This window comes from Ammodytes marinus (assembly GCF_949987685.1).
Source record: "Ammodytes marinus genome assembly, chromosome: 4".
Taxonomy (NCBI): domain Eukaryota; kingdom Metazoa; phylum Chordata; class Actinopteri; order Uranoscopiformes; family Ammodytidae; genus Ammodytes; species Ammodytes marinus.
The window spans coordinates 17,699,547-17,718,527 of NC_137233.1; the positions used below are offsets into that span (position 1 = coordinate 17,699,547).

At 40.8% G+C, this 18,981-nt stretch overlaps 1 protein-coding gene across 2 annotated transcripts; it reads left to right on the forward strand.

Moving 5' to 3' along the window:
* The first annotated feature begins 1,812 nt into the window (after window positions 1-1,812).
* Window positions 1,813-17,637, forward strand: capzb (capping actin protein of muscle Z-line subunit beta). 2 transcript variants are annotated; one of them, XM_080025811.1, is made up of 9 exons: window positions 1,813-2,011; window positions 7,510-7,599; window positions 8,943-9,064; window positions 10,027-10,140; window positions 10,232-10,373; window positions 10,963-11,079; window positions 11,167-11,232; window positions 13,537-13,613; window positions 16,450-17,637. In XM_080025811.1, the coding sequence occupies exons 1-9, from the start codon at window positions 2,009-2,011 to the stop codon at window positions 16,535-16,537; spliced, it is 819 nt and encodes a 272-aa protein (XP_079881937.1). In that variant the 5' UTR covers window positions 1,813-2,008; the 3' UTR covers window positions 16,538-17,637. The 2 variants fall into 2 exon arrangements, with proteins under 2 accessions (XP_079881937.1, XP_079881936.1); XM_080025810.1 differs by lacking the exon at window positions 16,450-17,637 and adding an exon at window positions 13,955-14,063.
* The last annotated feature ends 1,344 nt before the right edge of the window (window positions 17,638-18,981 follow it).

Below are 18,981 nucleotides of genomic sequence, written 5' to 3' on the forward strand. Positions count from 1 at the left end.
TAAAACAAGATTATATCGTTCTTTTAGGCCTAGCCTATAGTTGGTCTATACTATAGTCTATATCACACGTTCCACTTTCAGAAAGGTGTATCTCAGGCATTATAGCCTGATTGATTGTCCCCCTCAACTGATGTTACTTTAGGCCTATATGTTTTGCAGCTCATTTTGACATTGTTAATCGTATAGGCTAGATAACCTACAAAACCAATTTTATAACATTTGTTGCTTTCATTTTAGTGTCTGACTGACTTAAATATCTTCTGTATTATTAGCCTACATTTATTTTGTAGAGTGTGTTTTCGGCTGCAAGATAAATTAAATGTGGCATGTTTTGAGAAACCAAATGAGACACTATTCCAAAAAGATTTAGGCCTATAGTTTTTCCTAAAACATTTTTGCATTGAGTATTAGATTTTCTGGAATTGTAGCTGGATTTCTCCCCCTGTTTTCCAGCAGACTCGATGATGGAAGTCAGAGAGGTGCCTCCCACAGGCAATAATATACAGATGTTGCTGGGGTTTACAGACAGGTTTCTCAATCTACAAACAATCGAGGATACATACATGGTTTTGGGATAGAAAGCACATCCGTAAAATGTTGTGATAACTTAGACATGGAGATTTATTTTTAGGTTTTAAGCATCCAAATGTCCTTATGTTTCATGAAAGCTGCCTTATAGATCTTATTAATTATTTTTACTATAAAATTACAAATATTTATGAATCACATGATAAAAAATAGGCTACATGGAGGTGCACCCCATTTGTCACTGTTAAACTTTAACCCAGACTTGGATGTGGGGATTCTATATTAATTCTCCGATTCCTATTCTTGAACACTAAAAACTAACTTCTGGGTTTCATTTAGTCCACAGAAAAATCATAAAAGGCATGCGTTAAAATCCAAAGCCAGTGTGTAACTCAATCTAATTTGCTGTACGACTGTCAGTAGAGTGGCTTACATTGTCAAACCCAAAAACCAAACAATTAACTTAAAGGCAGGTGAAAGAGATCATTTTCGATGTGATCCGCAGTATATTCTACAACACATCCGTACACGACTACAAGGACTCATTTCCTCAGGTTTTTGATTCGAGAAATCCACCACAGATTTCGCAAAATCCACAAAAACACCTTATGAATGATCATTAACACACATAAATATTTTTAAACATTTACCAACTAATTACAGCTTGTAGCCTATAGCCTACTTTGCATCATTCTTGCATAATACTAATAAGGGAATATTCATATTCCACAATGAACCAAATACAATAAAATCATTCTAAGACCGTTTTCAGAATAATAGCATATGAAATGTGTTAATATGTAGGCCTACAAAGCCAGTAATAAATAGGATAAAGTTAAAACAAAAATAGTAAAAAGACAATATGGAGAATAAAAACATTTTGAAGATCATTTTGCAACCATTTTATGATAATTCCACTAAACAAAACATATGTCACGAGATAAAGAAAAGATAAGCAGAAACAATGGTTGTAAATAGTAAACAAATAAATCATTTCGACTTGGTAATGACTGACAGGAGCAGAATTTTCAGTTTACATCACATTATAGGCCTATCAATTTCCAGTCCCCGCTAAAGCAGGGGTGCCTGTGTAGCTCCTTCAGTGTATTTTCGTATCTACTTCACTCTCTGCCTGCATATTTACTGCACCACTCCTCTCTTTCCATACTTGGCAATGCATTTCTTGCTCCTTCGCCATTGGCTGTTGCAGAGAAAGCCCGGAGTGACCCGGACATGCAAACCGGGGCCTGTTTGTGTGACTGTAGCCTCCTTCCTGTAGCCCGGTTGAGGAAGTGAATTTCGCTGACAGGGCTGGGTTCAGAGGGAGAGGCGAACAAAACATCTTCCGCGGGGGGACTTATAAAACAAACAACAAGAAACCAGAGGAGCGTTTTGTTGAACCACTGAAAACTAAGGTGTACAGTCGACGGTGAAATCGCGCTCCCCTGCCCCACTGAGACCGCCACAGACCGCCGCAGACATGGTAAGGGCCGCGGCAGAGCAGGCTGGGAGAGACGGGGACGGGGAGACAGGGTTTCCGTGGGGCTAGTGCTAACGGAGCTAGGCTAGGCTTGGCTAACGCTGTCTGGAAGCGCTGGGTGGTAACCCGAGAGTGGCAACAGGGGATCCAAGTGTAAATCACCGCTGCACATCCAATATGCACTGTTTGCAAAACTTCTGCATACAGGGTAGGGATACATTAGTTTCGTGGTAAAGCCAACACACTGTTTATTACAACAGCTAATTAGCCAGTAGCTAGCTGTTAGTAGACATGGCTAGATGCCCCGTAGGCACAAAGTTAGCACAGGATGTTTTGGATATGACACAAGTTCATGAAAAGTATTAATAGGATACTAATATAAAGTCCCCCCCACCCCCCTCCACACACACCCTTGGTCCTCCAGTCGTGCACTACACAAGTAGGCTAAAATAGTCAAGCGCCGGGTTGCCTGTAGCTAAAATAAGACTGCTCGCTCCTCCTATTCCTAACCATGACAAGCTGTCAACCTCTTCTGCTAAGGGTCCCCTGCCCTGCGAGTTTTATCATGACTTTGTCTCCATTTTGTTTGCAAAATATTAAACGCGGACAATCCCCACAAAACGCACCAGCAACTATTGTTTATTCAAGGCCCTTAAGCTTATGTGGCAGTGACATCACTAATTATTATTGTATTCCTGCTTGACAAAAACTAATTGGCCTATCTGTCTTGAACCACTCTAGCTTAAAGGACCACCATCTTGTGCTTCCACACGGTTGATAGCTAACATTTGTAGTACTTCCACATGGCCTTAATTCTAGTGTGCCTGAGTTGGGAAGAGCAGCTGGTTTTCCTCTGCAGTCGCCCACTTTCCTCGGCCTCACCTCATCCATCCTACTGGCTCAGCCTCGCCGCTCTCCCCTGACCCCGGGAGTTGTTGGTCTGAGCTAGTGTTTACACGGAGACAGGAGCGCTGGTAAACACAGCGTCAAGGAGTGCAGGTGTCTGATCGAGCAGGCTGATTCATCAGATGCGAGAGAATTCAAAGCAGGCAAAAAAACAGCCTGAGAGGCGAGGAAAGGGCATGTTAGACAGTGTTTAGAAACTTTTGCTATGTTCTGGGTCGCCCTTAAGAAAAATGTTTATGGAAAGGGGGTTATCTACTTTATATGTCTTTGTCATTTGCCCCACTAGCAGCTGCACAACTACATTCTGTTAGGTGTGCACTGAGGAGGAGTTACTTCATAGATAAGCTAAGGCAGAGGTGTTTGTTGACATCTAAAAGGAAGGCATATTAACTGGGTATAACAATCAAATAAGTTGGCTGTCGTAAAACTATCGCTCTGCACTGTAGTTGCTGATATTGATAATGACAGAAGCGATTTTAAGATGATTTCCGAGGCAAAATCAAAACATTTTCCATCGGTTTTGGATGAGCCTTGCAAGCTGCTCTTCATATTCCTTCATTCTTCATAAACATATTTCTTTCCGTTTTTGATGGTAGATATATGAGTGGGCTTATCATGTCGGGATATAATTCTCATCCCTGGGCTTTCATAACAATAGTCCCTACTATAATGATATGTTGAAAGCAAACAGGTAAAAACAGTTACGTCACAATTATGTTTAAGTGATAGTCCGTGATAGCACTGTTTGACAATGATCAAGGGAAATTGACTGTGGCACAGTTAGTGTTTGCTGGAAAACAGGATTTTCGCCTCTTCTATTACACAGCTAACACACATTCCCCAAAGTTTCGTGTTGTGGCTGGTCCGTCCTCCCATGCTCACTAATAATCCTGCTGCTTACTGAGGGAAGAAACCCCTTGGGGGATAAGCTATGCAATACTCTCTGTTCTCTTTCATGATCATCTTTATTTAGTCGTATTTGACATTCCTGCGTAAAGAAAAGTTAAGTTATGATATACTATTTATCCTAGAAGTGCTGCTAAATGAGGAAAACCATCATAGACTTATTTTTAGGAATGTTGCCTACTGGATACAACATGCAGGAATGTTTATCTGCAAAGACTTGGCCCACCGCTTTATAAACTGTGGTTTATTGGGAACGTAGACCACATTATCAAAAACATGTTGAGAGACTGAGTACGTAACCAAACAAGCCTCAGTAAACAGCTCAAACATGTAACCAAAAAAGGAATTAGCTTCAGTTAGGCTGTATTTAAAAAGTTTTTTTATCGCTCATTGGTCAGATGTGTCTGGGGCGGGAGCAATAAATTAGTTCCTGAACTAAATTCCTGAATTTCAATGCGAGAATATTACAGAAAGAAACTACAGGAAGTTAATCGTCTTCCTCATCCCATTATGATGCAGGTGTGAAATCGCCCTAAGACACTCAATTGACTTCTGGGTCATTGGTTTTGTAGACTGTGATGATTGAAACAAACAAACATTGAACTTTTCAGTTTTAGTTACTACATTGATCATCATTTTCTGTGACCTTTAATTTTCAAATGGTGGATTTTCCTAATTTCATCTAGAATAAAGAGCGCCAAACCAACAACTACTTTGTTACAGATGCGCGGGGACCTGTTTGATTGAAAACTATGTTTACTTAGCAGTAATTAATCAGAGCTTCACGTGCTAGGGAAAAATGAAAACCATTTGAGTTTTAACAAGCTGGCTAAAAGTAGAGACGTTTAAAATAACAACACTGCCCTGCGGGTCAGAGGCCAGAGGCCAATTCCTTATGAGAAACCATGGATCCCTCAAGTTCCAAGTAGCCTTTAGTTCTTTTCTGCTTGGTCTCACATTTATAACACAAACAATTGACATTTATCACTGGGTGGTAGATGGTGAGGGATTATTTTCATATCACTGCATTACCAACACCCATAGGATGGTCAGGATGCCACTTGTGCTGACTGGACTTGAAATCTTTGTGCAGCAAGAAAAATTCACCTAATAATTACTAACAAAGCTTATCATGGCTGACCCCAAATTGTAAAGCTACATTATTGTTTTACCAGCATGAAAAACGTGTTAAAATATATCAAATTAGAGTTTGTTTCACGATGATTGTGTCCTGTTTATACTTCACCTCCGTACACCTCATCCTCCTGATGCTGTTTTATGATTAACTGATAGTGATTCAGCGCCATATCTGCCGCCTAATGTTTCACCTGGGATCCACTGACGTGCGTCAAAGCCACGGCCAGATGAAGCTTGTCCTTTGACAGCGGAAGGACAATATTTGCGCTGACATCACTCAGTGCGTTTACATGTAGACTCATAATCTGATAAATAAACGAATAAGACTTCAACAGGACTTGTAAAATGCATGTAAACACCTTTATCCGATCTACTTCGCACACAAATCGGAACATTAACGGACAAGTGAAGTAGGATAAGAACACCTAGATAATTCGTTCATAGTTGTCATTCTCTCTGCATGTATACAGGGATCGGATATCGCATATCGGACTTCTCGTTAGTGATGTTACGTCCAACACGAAAGCCCCGAAGCCTGTGTCGCGCAAAGGGGGCGTGTCCAGATGAAGCCTGTCTTGAGGCCTGTATCGTTTGTCACAGTAAAGACAAAAGAAGCCCCGTTTTCTGAAATCATGCGACTGCCTCGCTTTTATATATTATCTATGCTCGCTACGTGAAATAAGAGGGCCACTACCGTAACATACCAGCAGATGTCAGTATTCCTAAATAAGCTGTTAAATGGGGCTTTTTGGTGAAGCATTTGGCCAGAAAGATTTGACACATTCACACCATCACTACTTCTCGTTCTGCGCTTGTGTGACTGAAGGCCAGGACACACCGGCCCGATAATCGGCCATCGGACATGGTCGGAGAGTCTGGAGGGGGCGGGGACACGAATCTGTTTGGTGTGTTCGGTGCCGTCGTAGATGTCGTCGGGCTTCTTTTCAGCCGATTGAACATGTTCAGTCGACGTCGGGCAGTCTTTCAGTAGGAGCAATTTGATTGGTAGAGGGCTAGCGATCAGTGAAGCCCGGAAGTGAGGCGGGTAGCACAAACAGCTGACAACAGTATCGCATCGCTAGCCATTGTTTTAATGTGTTTGTATGTTTCGTTCAGCGAGTACTCGCATGCAACCCTTCTTGACTGCTCGACACCATGCTCGACACTCTCTGCTAAAAATGGTGCTCTTTATGGTCCATATATATAAATACGTATTTATATCTATGTTTATGGTCTGGCGAGCTGTCCCATCATTTCCGGCTTCCGTATTTTTTTGGGCCAAAATACAGATTAGCGCCGCCTGCTGTTATGGAGACATTACGTCCCGCGCAAGCGCAGAGTGTACGGAAAGTCAGTAGTCGGCTCGGTGTGTTCTTGGCACTTTTTTGGCCGCGACGGGGAGACTGGAGCAGCCTGAAACGGCAGACTCCATTTTCGGGCGACGGTCGGTAGTCGGACCGGTGTGTCCTGGCCTTAAGCGTTTTAGGCGACACCATGGGTTATTGCCGGAAGTGAACCGGATGTGGCTCTGTAACCACTTGTTGAAAGGGCTACAGCGCCACCTAGCGTAGTGGAGACAGCCATGCATCGGACATGTATCCGATTCCTGAAAGGCCATGTATACTCAGACAAGTGACACGGTCCGTTCGAGTGTCTAGTTCGGTCTTAATCCAATCTAGTTGTGCCATGGACTGACTGATTTGGATTTCGTCAGAGATGGGTGTTTAAAAGTTTTACCCACAGAACAGTTTTGTGAACTTTGGGATTCAAATTGCTCAGAATTTAGGAGTTTAATTGTTATTTCATCATTACTTACGGATCGTTTTGCTCTGCAAATTCTCACATGACACATCATGAGTACTGTTCAGTCAACTGAGCTCGAAATATTGTGTCTGTATTCTCAGTGCAAACAGAGTTTGCCTGCGAGGGTGTGAATATTTCTCTAACACCCTCATACAAAATACATCATGTCTTTATCATTGTACTGTTATGGAGAAGTAATGGGCATTGCGTCATTTTTTAAAATAGATTATGCCAGTAGTCTTTATCCAAATCATTCATATATTTTCCTAGATTTTTCAGCCCCACAGTGCACACTAATTAAAGTGAGCTTTCCTTAAAACTAGTCAATTTTTTCGTGGTTGAGAGAATAGTTTCAACTTCAACATAGAAACTGTGCTTGCTGTAAGCATTTCCCATGTTCAAATTGATCCCTCCTTAATGCATTCTCAATGTAAGTGATTGGGAGCAAAATCTGAAGTCCTCATTCTGTGAAGTTTAATATCTCTATATTTTTTAGAGAAAAGTTTGGGTTTTCCTGGACAGTGTTTACTCTTAGCCCTGCAAGAGAGGGAAAGTAACACAAAGAGGACATTTTGAATTAACAGGCTGCTGAAGCCCAATATTATATTTAGATAAAAACATCTAGCACCTCAGGGATCCTGAGGCAGAATTGTTGTGTAAACGAATATGGATTATTTAAATGATGCTCTGATGACAATCTTCCAGCTAACTGTAGGAAATGAAATGAGTGTTGTGTGTTTGTGTTTCAGAATGACCAGCAGCTGGACTGTGCTCTGGACCTGATGAGGCGTCTGCCTCCTCAGCAGATTGAGAAGAACCTCAGTGACCTCATTGACCTGGTGAGTTACAGTGTTTGTTTCATTCTGTCAGATTTCCTTACAGGTAAAAAACACACAGGATGTAGATATGATTCAACTATTTATTTGACACAAGATGTCTTCCACATCGCTGAAAAGTGTGAACATGTGACAAGTCGGAAAAAAAAATCTGTCTTTAACGTTGTGCAGTTATTTTTGTACTGGAAGTCCACCCTTAAATTCTGAGTCCAATACTTAAAATATCTTACACATGGGGGGCGCCTTTAGCTCAGTTGGTAAGGCGTCCCCCTCCCGGGCCGGGCCCAGCAGCAGACCCGGGTTCGATTCCCACCCGCGGTCGTTCTCTGCATGTCACTCCCCAGTCTCTGCCCCATTTCACCTCTGTCTCTCTGCACTGTCAATGGAGCATAGAAATGCCAAAACATATCTTTAAAAAAAAGAAAAAATCTTACACATGAATGTGTTAATTAATAATTTGTTTACTTCATGCAGTGTTTTGTTTAAAAAAAGGAGTCTGAATTTGAAATAGTTTGACATGCTCTGTGGATGGTAAAAAAGCAGTTTCAGCTGAGTCCGACAAATCAGACACAAATCAAATCACACTTTTACCAGTGTTTGCATGGCACCTTGTTTTGTGGGTGGAAGTGTTCCTTTCCAGTCAGACCCCCTGCCAACCCCACCTGTTCACCTTCCTCTTCCTTCACCCTTAACCCCTCTCCCCCGGGCATCGACTCTCTCCTCACCCATTTCACTGTGTCCTCTTGTTAGCGGTTATTATCCCATCTGTCAATCAACTCCGCTGCCTGCCAGGCACTGTTTCTTGGCGATTGAGAATCACCTTAAATCACCTCTTTCCTGTTTGTACCACATCTCTCGTCTCTGTTCTCCATTTTCTGCCCTACTGGTTGTTTTTTTCCCCCTTTCCTGGTCTCACCCTGTCTGGGCTGCCACGTGCGGGGACTTTTTCAGGAAAACAGGGCCTTCTTTGTGTCTACCCTCTAATGTAGGAAGACATAGAAATGGGGGTTCATGTCAGTCTGTAAGAAGTCATTTGCACTCGTTTATCCTCTTATTACATTTACAATTCCTATTTTGTCCCAGCTCCACTCGTTAATCTTTTCTAATTGAGCGAAGCTGAAATGAGAGACGAGAACATTATGTTTATTATCTGACCTAAAGTCAGAAATGATATTCAAGGCTACTTTATTATTTGCCTTCTAGTCAAGTTTTCTTTTGTGTCTTACTGTCTCTCTAGACTAACATAACTCTTTTAATCAGATCTCTGAGGAATTGAGAGGAAGCCTGCAGTGCTGCAGGAAAGTTGTGTTAAAGTCTCAAGCTTTTCGTTCTGTGTTTGCGTCCAGGTGCCCAGTCTTTGTGAGGACCTCCTGTCTTCTGTGGACCAGCCACTGAAGATTGCCCGAGACAAGGTGGTGGGGAAAGACTACCTGCTCTGTGATTACAACCGCGACGGCGACTCCTACAGGTCGAGTTTCTAACTGCACTTCAGTCATGGACCATTAACGACATTATGATCCATTAATCTGTCATTGGCTAATGGACCACAGGCAGTAATTAAAACTAATGTTTGAGCTGGCTTTTAATGGTCAGTAAATCAAATAAGATTTCTGGCTAAGAGACATGCAACATCCCCTTTTACTGAAATATAGAAACACCTGTTTGTATTGCTATTTTATATCAGTCATGTACTGAGATTTATTGGAAAACACATATTATAATCTGTTAGTTGAAGTTTGCACACAGCTTCCTCTGATTTTAGACCATACTGACACAACCCATCACACACTTCTGTGTCCAAATACCAAAATAAAACAAGGAATAGCAAGCATTACAATAATTTCTTACTTGAACATGAAAAAAAATCAAGCACACATTTTCAGATAGTCTCTCCGAGAGGCACTTGGTTGTTCACATGTAGAGTGACAGAAACAGTTGTGTAAAGAATGGAGAAAGAGAATTTGAGAGAAATTAAAAACCTAGAAGTAGAACCTTTCTTTAGTCCACACAGCTGCTCACTTCATTAAGGGGGTGGAATTATCCGTTTCAAAAAGTCCCAGAAATTGTTCGAGGTGGCAGAAATCTGAATGAAATCATGTCTGATTAGCACAAGGGGAAATAAGTTACATTTCAAAATGTATCAGTGATTTAGCACATGACAGAACTAAATGTCCTGTCAAGTCTGAATGAAGCCATAAGGAACATTACCGTAAAATAAATGGATAGATAAAGCCAGCAACTGTTTGTATTCCGTGTCTGAAAGGGGCATAGGGTTAAAGTTATAAAAATATGATGTATAACTGAGGAGTCTATGTGTAGAGACTTAGAGACATTTCATGCTTGATGTCAGACTGTAAATTGCCTCAACATTTGTTCATTTGGTTAGATACGTACGAACACTGAATTCTGTTGTCCTCTTTATTACATCAGATCCCCGTGGAGTAATAAGTATGAACCACCCATTGAAGACGGTGCCATGCCTTCGGCTCGCCTGAGGAAACTCGAAGTCGAAGCCAATAACGCCTTTGACCAGTACAGAGACCTGTGAGTACCAGCCAAGCTATCGTACAGGGAGTTTTTTAGTAATCCACGAGTGTCGCCCACGTGTGACCTCTGACATCTGATTGTTCTTAAGGTACTTTGAGGGAGGTGTGTCCTCCGTGTACCTCTGGGACTTGGATCATGGCTTTGCTGGAGTTATTCTTATCAAGAAGGCCGGCGATGGATCCAAGAAGATCAAAGGGTGTTGGGACTCCATCCATGTGGTGGAGGTGCAGGTGAGAAGGGTCGGGTGGCTTGAAGTAGGTTGAGATTTGAACTTGCTCCAATATCGTCTTTCTGATTTAATAAAAATAAAAAATCTTAGCTTAATATAAATTGGCAACGGTAAATTGTAAACTTATTTTACTTATTTTAGTTTCCTGAGATGCATTATCTCTCTAAAAGGGAGAAACCTTAATGAGAGCATAGAGTTGTTAACACAGACAATGTTTACATGTAGCACAATAATCATGAGACTCATAAAAGAGAGAACGTGACTTTCTAAAACAGTTGCATTCTTCATAAAACCTATCTTGTCTGTGGTATTTGAATGCCTGGTATGAAGGCAGTTTTTCAAATGTTTGTCCTTCAAATTATTCCAAGCACAGGATTGCATAGTAGAGCATATTATTAAAGATTATCCGTTCTGTTTTGCACTGTAAATGATTATGATGTAGATGATTCATTTATCAGGTTATTGTAAACATCAATGATATGCAGAGGTTGAGATGCGGCATCATAAATCTTCAAACAGTAGTAGAGTGGAGCTATCCTCTTCAGTTTGGAGGATTGCCTCATTGTTTCTTATGTCTGTTGTGCGAGCAGGAGAAGTCCAGCGGCCGCACTGCTCATTACAAACTCACCTCTACCGTCATGCTGTGGCTCCAGACAACCAAGACTGGCTCCGGTACCATGAACCTTGGCGGCAGCCTTACAAGACAGGTGAGGCATTTAAACAGAAACCCCACTGCTGATGTGTCCGGTTGTTCTGTAGTCAGTCACTTATAAACAAAACATTTTTTTTCCCAGATGGAAAAGGATGAGACAGTTGGAGAGTCCTCACCCCACATCGCCAACATTGGACGCCTTGTCGAGGTCAGTGTTGCAGCTAGTACCCTGCTGCCTAAAGCAGTGATTCTGCTCTAAAATGACTGTGTGTTTTGTTTCACTGGAACCGGATTCTGCTGACGTTTCATGGGGCTTAACAAGCTGCATTATATAGATACCAATCTGCTGGCGGATTTACAGTTGTGTTCAAAATAATAGCAGTGTGTTTTTAAAAAGTGAGGCAAGATCAAAATCTGTATCATAGCTTTTATTTCCAAACACGCAGATGCATTGGGGACATTGCACATTCTATTCCAAATCCAAATATGAAGAAACTTGTCAAATGTTTCTTCATCTTTACAGAAAGTGAAGAAAAAGGAATATTAGACTGTTCAAAAAAATAGCAGTGTCTGCATTTTTCTTTACAACTCAAACATTTACTTTATCAACTGAAAAATGCATGAAGATTTAGCTTTCCTATGAATCACTGAACTAATATTTAGTTGTATAACCTCTGTTTCTGAGAACTGCTTCACATCTGTGTTGCAGGGAGCGGACCAACTTATGGCACCTGTGAACAGGTGTTTCAGCCCAGGACGATTGGACCACATTCCACAATTCCTCTGCATTTCTTGGTTTTGCCTCAAAAACAGCATTTTTGATGTCACCACAGAGGTTTTCTATTGGATTAAGGTCCAGGGATTGGAATGGCCACTCCATAATGTTAATCTTGTTGGTCTGGAACCAAGATCTTGTTCGCTTACTGGTGTGTTTGGGGTCGTTGACTTGTTGGAACACCCATTTCAAGGGCATTTCCTCTTCAGCATAAGGCAACATGACCTCTTCAAGTATTCTAATGTATCCAAACTGATCCATGGTATGCGATAAATAGACCCGACACCATAGTATGAGAAACATCCCCATAACATGATGTCTGTGCCACCATGCTTCACTGTCTTCAAAGTGTACCGTGGCTTGAATTCAGTGCTTGGGGGTCGTCTGACAAACTGTCTGCAGCCCCTATTCAAGCCACAGTACACTTTGAAGACAATGAAGCATGGTGGCGCAGACATCATGTTATGGGGATGTTTCTCATACTATGGTGTTGGGTCTATTTATTGCATACCATGGATCATGGATCAGTTTGGATACATTAGAATACTTGAAGAGGTCATGTTGCCTTATGCTGAAGAGGAAATGCCCTTGAAATGGGTGTTCCAACAAGTCAACGACCCCAAACACACCAGTAAGCGAACAAGATCTTGGTTCCAGACCAACAAGATTAACGTTATGGAGTGGCCAGCCCAATCCCTGGACCTTAATCCAATAGAAAACCTATGTGGTGACAACATAACATCAAAAATGCTGTTTTTGAGGCAAAACCAAGAAATGCAGAGGAATTGTGGAATGTAGTCCAATCGTCCTGGGCTGAAACACCTGTTCACAGGTGCCATAAATTGGTCGGCTCCCTGCGACACAAATGCTCAGAAACAGAGGTTATAAAACTAAATATTAGTTCAGTGATTCATAGGAAAGCTAAATCTTCATGCATTTTTCAGTTGATACAGTAAATGTTTGAGTTGTAAATAAAAATTCAAACACTGCTATTTTTTTGAACTGTCTAATATTCCTTTTTCTTCACTTTCTGTAAAGATGAAGAAACATTTGACAAATGTTTCTTCATATTTGGAGTTGGAATAGAATGTGCAATGTCCCCAATGCATTTGCGTGTTTGGAAATAAAAGCTATGATGCACATTTTGATCTTTACTCAATTTTTAAACACACTGCTATTATTTTGAACACAACTGTATGTCCTCTGCTCACTAGCAACGCCACCATTATTGACGTGGCAGAATCGGGATGAACCATTTTTCACTTAAAGTGAAAGCATGGATATTTGTGTTTATTTGGCTAGTAATGGCACCCTACCAAACATTATACTGAGCCTGTAAAACATGTGTGAAACAAGCTTTGGGAAACAATAACATTGGCATACAACTGTAATCAGATTAAATGCTTTAATCTGCCAGTTTATTTTGTACACTTAAATAAAACTAATGCTAATCCTACATTTAAGATAATAATGTTCTATTTTACAGAGGCGTTGATTAAACTGCGATCATTTTGGAGGATGTAGAATTGTACTACTTTATACTGACCAATTACCTTAATCATAGTAAAACTCTTCTGCCACCATCACATGATTACCCATCCTGTGTCACAACACAATAGATGTTGTAGATAGATAGATGTTGTCAATAAATGTAATTGTCTAAAACACTGTCGTTAACATATTGAAAATAACGTCAGGAAAGGCTAGAAGTTAAGAATGTCTTGATTATCCTTCCAGGATATGGAGAACAAGATTCGCTCCACACTGAATGAAATCTATTTTGGCAAGACCAAGGACATCGTCAATGGCCTAAGGTAACACTATATGGGTTTTCTGAACGATATTGACTGCCCGATCTCCTTTTTTACAGCTCGTCCAATCTGCAGGGGCTGTACCAATCTCACTGAAAGCAGCGTCTGTGTAACATATTGTTCATTTCTTTGATATTTTACTTAAAACTACCTCCGCTGCCCGTCTTTCCAGTTGTATTTTATCCATTCTCACTACACTTCCCCCTTCCCCTGACCCTCTCTTTCACCTCTCCTACCGATCGTATTATTTTATTGTCCTTTCTCCCACATTTCCTCTGCCATTCTTCTCACTGTCTTTCCTCCTGTCAATCCATCTTTTATTTCTCCTCCCCTCTGCACTCCAGATCTATTGAGTCTTTGCCTGATAACCAAAAGTATAGGCAGCTCCAGAAGGAGCTGTCACAGGTCCTTACCCAGCGTCAGATCTTCATTGATTAGGGTCAGAGGTACAACTTGGCATGGACAAGTGTGTGTGTGTGTGTGTGTCTGTGAGTGTTTGCTATATGGACATATTTGCATGCTCCTCAGAGTGTTGAAGATTGAGCAGCTGCGTAGGCATGTTTGCAGGTTTTGTTTACCTTCGTGTCTAACATTCGATCTGTATAAGGGAATATTCAAAGCAGCCACCACGCCTGAAGTTTTGCAGTTTGTTGCCCTAATAAGGTTGAAATGGAGTGCTTATTCAGGGTGTACCGCTTTGGGCCTACCAAAGGAAAACACACTTGCATTGAGATAAAAACAGAAAACAACCCCCCTCCCCCTTGTTGTTCAACTGGAGATACAGTCATATGAAAAAGTTTGGGAACCCCTCTCAGCCGGCATTATAATTGACTCTGCTTTCACAAAAAAAAAAAAAAAAAGTGGTATGTCTTTCATTTACCAGGAACAGTTAAGTACTGGGATGTTTTCCAAACAAAGATTTTTTGAAAAGCAGTATTTGGTTGTATGAAATAAAATAAAATGTGAAAAACTGGCTGTGCAAAAATATGGGTACCCTTGTGGTTTTGTTGATTTTAATGCCTGTAACAGCATGTAAAACTGATGACTTTAAACACAAAGTTGGTTGGATTATGTTGTTAAGCCTTGAACCTCATATACTTGTCTGTTTAATCATGAGAAAATGTATTTTAGGTACCTAAATGCAAGTTGCACTTCTCTTTGACTCTCTGCTGAAGTGATCAGAATGGGATCATCAAAACAGCTCCCAAAAGATCTGAAAAACAAAGATTGTTCATTGTCATGGTTTAGGGGAAGGCTACAAGAAGCTTTCCCAAAGGTTTCAATTGTCAATTTCGACTGTAGGGAACGTTGTCAGGAAATGGAAGGACACAGGCATAGTGGCTGTTAAACCCAGGCATGGCAGACCAAGAAAAAAACAGGAGCGGCATAGGTGGAGGATTGTGAGAATGGTTGCACACAACCCACAGATCACCTCCAAAGGCCTGCAAGAACATCTGGCTGCAGATGGTGCATCTGTACATCGTTCAACAATTCAGCGCAATTTGCACCAAAACATCTGCTTTTTATAAAGACCAAATAACTTAATTTTTGTCTCATCAGTCCAAAGCATTTTCTTCCAATATGAAGCTGGCTTGTCTAAATGAGCTTTTGCATACTCCATGCAACTGTATCTGTGGCGTGGGCGCAGAAAGGGCTTCCTTCTCATCACCCAGCCATACAGATGTTTTGGTGCAAATTGCACTGAATTGTAGAACCATGTACAGATACACAATCTGCAGCCAGATGTTCTTGCAGGTCTTTGGAGGTGATCTTTGGGTTGTGTGCAACCATTCTCACAATCCGCCGCATATGCCGCTCTTGTACTTTTCTTGGTCTGCTAGACCTGGGTTTAACTGCAACTGTGCCTGTGTCCTTCCATTCCCTGACAACGTTCCTTACAGTAGAAATTGACAATTGAAACCTTTGGGAAAGCTTCTTGTAGCCTTCCGCTAAACCATGACAATGAATAATCTTTGTTTTTAAGATCTTTTGGGAGCTGTTTTGATGATCGCATTCTGTCTCACTTCTGCAGAGAGTCAAAGAGAAGTGGAACTTGCATTTAGGCACCTAAAATAAGTTTTATCATGATTAAACAGACCTTTATATGAGGTTCAAGGCTTAACAACATAATCCAACCAATGTTGTGTTAAAAGTCCTCAGTTTTACATGCTGTTACATGCATTAAAATCAGCAAGACCACAAGGGTTCCCATATTTTTGCACAGCCAGTTTTTCACATTTTATTTAATTTCATAAAACTAAATACTGCTTTTCAAAAAATCTTTGTTTGGAAAACATCCCAGTACTTAGCTGTTCCTGGTAAATGAAAGACATACCACTTTTATCATTTTTGTGTGAAAGCAGAGTCAATTATAATGCCGGCTGAGAGGGGTTCCCAAACTTTTTCATATGACTGTATATATACAGTATATATATATACATATCAAAGCCCTTTGAGTAAGATTTGAATACCAAAGTATAGCAGATAAAGAGGATGTCTGTTATATTTGCACATGATACTCAATGGTGAAGACTGCTGTAAGACACCATCCATAGGTAACGCACATGATTCAACTGCATGCCAAAAAATAACTTTTGGTTTAATTTGCCTGTCATTAATGTTTCCTGTGTGTGTGATAATACACATTTACTCCACAGGACTGTGATGTCAGAATAACTAATACTTAAGTGAAGAACTGCATTTTTTCTTATTTTTTTAACTCACCAAATGTGTGTGTTGTATCTCTGGAGAAACTTTTATTTCTTTCTCTCTTCTGTTTTCATATATGATCTTGCACACACCTCACTATTCCTCCTCTCGTTGTGTCTCCCCCCTACAGGAGTGTTCAGGGTCTGGCTGACAAGTCAAAGCAGGAGGCTCTGAAGGTCGACTTGATGGAGGCACTCAAACGCAAACAAAACAGCTAGAGTTGCTACTGTTGTTTTTTCTTCTGTCTCTCTCTCTCTCTCACTCTCTTCGCCTCACCTCTGCCATCTTTTCTCTGTTTCTTTTACGTCTCTCCCTCCATGCCTGTTTCAGTGCTGCACTCTTGTTCATTTTGTGGAAAAAACAAAAAAGGAGAAAATGCTTAGCTTTTTATTTGTTTTTGTTTTGTTTTATTTCTGTCCGGTTTCATTTTCATGCATCTCGTCTGCCATGAAGGCCATACACTCACGCTCCCTCTGTCTCTCTCCACCCCCCTTCTTCTTCTTCTTCTTCTTCTTCTTCTTCTTCTTCTGTCTCCTCTCTCCCATGTTATGAATATAATGATAGTATTACCACGGTTAATGATAATCTTCCAGTGTGAGGGTCATTGTAGTAATAATCCCTGATGTTCTCACAGCTGACGTGTCCTTGTGTCAGTTTCAAACGAGTGATTTTGGCCCCGTTCTTCCTACATGACGAGGAAAACAGACTGTGCTGTAGGTGGCGTAGGCCTCGGCGGGGCCTTCATTATTATGTACATCAAAATTTATTTCTTGCACCTATTTTTGTCTACGACACCCCCCCTGCCCCCCCCCCCCCCCGATATATTTGTATAAAATTATTACTGTCAGTGTATAGCTGTCACTATTCTGGGCGATGTAATCGGTGTGAACACGAGGGCGGCCTTTCGGTTTGTTTAGGAGGTTTTTACTATTTACTCCACTCCTGTCCGCGTGCACACAAGCCTGTGTGGGAGCATGGGGCTGCAGCGAGTGGACATGTAGACTTATCATACACGGGGATGGACTGTTATAATCACCGGGTGATTGCACCCACATCGTCGACCCAACAAGCCCCTACACTGTGTATAAGATGACGGTCTGGCGCCCCTCTGTTCTGCTTCAACCTCTTTCTCTCTCCTCACCTGCTACGTCTTTGTTGGGGGTCACAGTTTGTCCTCGTGTCTCAGTGGAAACCTTTGCCCGTTTCCATTTTGGAGGGGAATCTTTTTGTTTGTATTTTTGTTTTGTTTTTATTTTGTAAAGCTTATGATTCATATTGTATTAGAGCCTCCAGCAACAATAAAAACAGTAAAAAGCTACTCCTGCTTTTATTTCTTTATGAAATCTCAATTCCAAATACACCAATGCGTTTTAAGAGGTTGAAGGGTCTAAATAACAATGGACTCCGCTTTACTTTGAATCCCCCTACTGAGCATTTGGAAGCAGTATAAATGTTTTATAATGCTTTATAATGTATATTTAAACAGATTTAACCCACCATTTAAATGTGTATTTAAAAATGTCTAATATTACATTAGTGAGCACTAAAAATGCTCATATCTGTTTATAACTACATTTTGCCTTTTTTAAATATTTTTGTAATGTACTGCTAATAAATGCTATCCCCCTATATAGCATTCATACATTTTCAAGGAGGAATCAGGGATTCTGGAGAATGCTTGTCAAAATCAGTGAATATCTCCTCACAGTCTCTCTCCCTACTTGTGTGCACTGAAAAAAATCCAGTGTTAACACAGCCTAGACATAATCAACGGATACGGTCAGGTCCTTAAATATTTGAACATTGACACAATTTGATTTAATTTTGCTCTGTACACCATCACATTGGATTTTAAATGAAACAATCAATATTTTCTAAAGTGAAGACTTTCAGATTTAATTTGAGGGTATTTACATCCAAATCAGGTGTGTGGAGTGGGAATTACAATTATATTTGTGGTTCCCCCCTTTTGAATGGACCAAAAGTAATTGGACAGATTTAAATAAATCAAATTGTCACTTTTAATATTTAGTTGCAAATCCTTTGCAGTCAATGACAGCCTGCAGTCTGTACCCATAGCCAGCACTTGACACAGGGTTTAATCCCTGGTGATGCTCTGCCAGGCCTTTACTGCAGTAGAAGTCTTCAGTTCCTGCTTGTTCCTTGGGCAGTTTCCCTTCAAGTGATTGACTAAACATAACATTCCATGTTTCCTTTAAAAGAGTATTTAGTCGCATTCACAGTATGCTGCGGGCCATTGTCCATCTGCCCTGTGATGCGCCGTCCAATGAGTTCTAAAGCATTTGGGTGAATATGAGTAGATGGAATTGCCCGATACACTTCAGAATTAATCCTACTGCTTTTGTCAATGGTCACATCATCAATTAATACATGGGAACCAGTTCCATTGGCAGCCATACACTCCCACGCCCAGTGGTGTCATGCCCATATAAGTTTTTATAATAGGTATGGTTTACCAAAACTATATCTAATGTGTGCAGGGCTGCCCATAAGGGGTAGAAAGTAAAACTAATATTGACAGCTCTTTGGTATTAATATTGAGAGTTGACAGCAACCGGTTCCAAATGCTATAATACTACACAGCATGTACTCCAGACCTTTTATATGCGCCTTGTAAATGAAATCACAAGGAAATAACACA

Coding starts and splice junctions, on each gene's coding strand:
- capzb (XM_080025810.1), top strand. Junction 11,080..11,166: donor GCGGCAGCCTTACAAGACAG/GTGAGGCATTTA, acceptor TTTTTTTCCCAG/ATGGAAAAGGATGAGACAGT. Junction 13,614..13,954: donor GACATCGTCAATGGCCTAAG/GTAACACTATAT, acceptor TCTGCACTCCAG/ATCTATTGAGTCTTTGCCTG.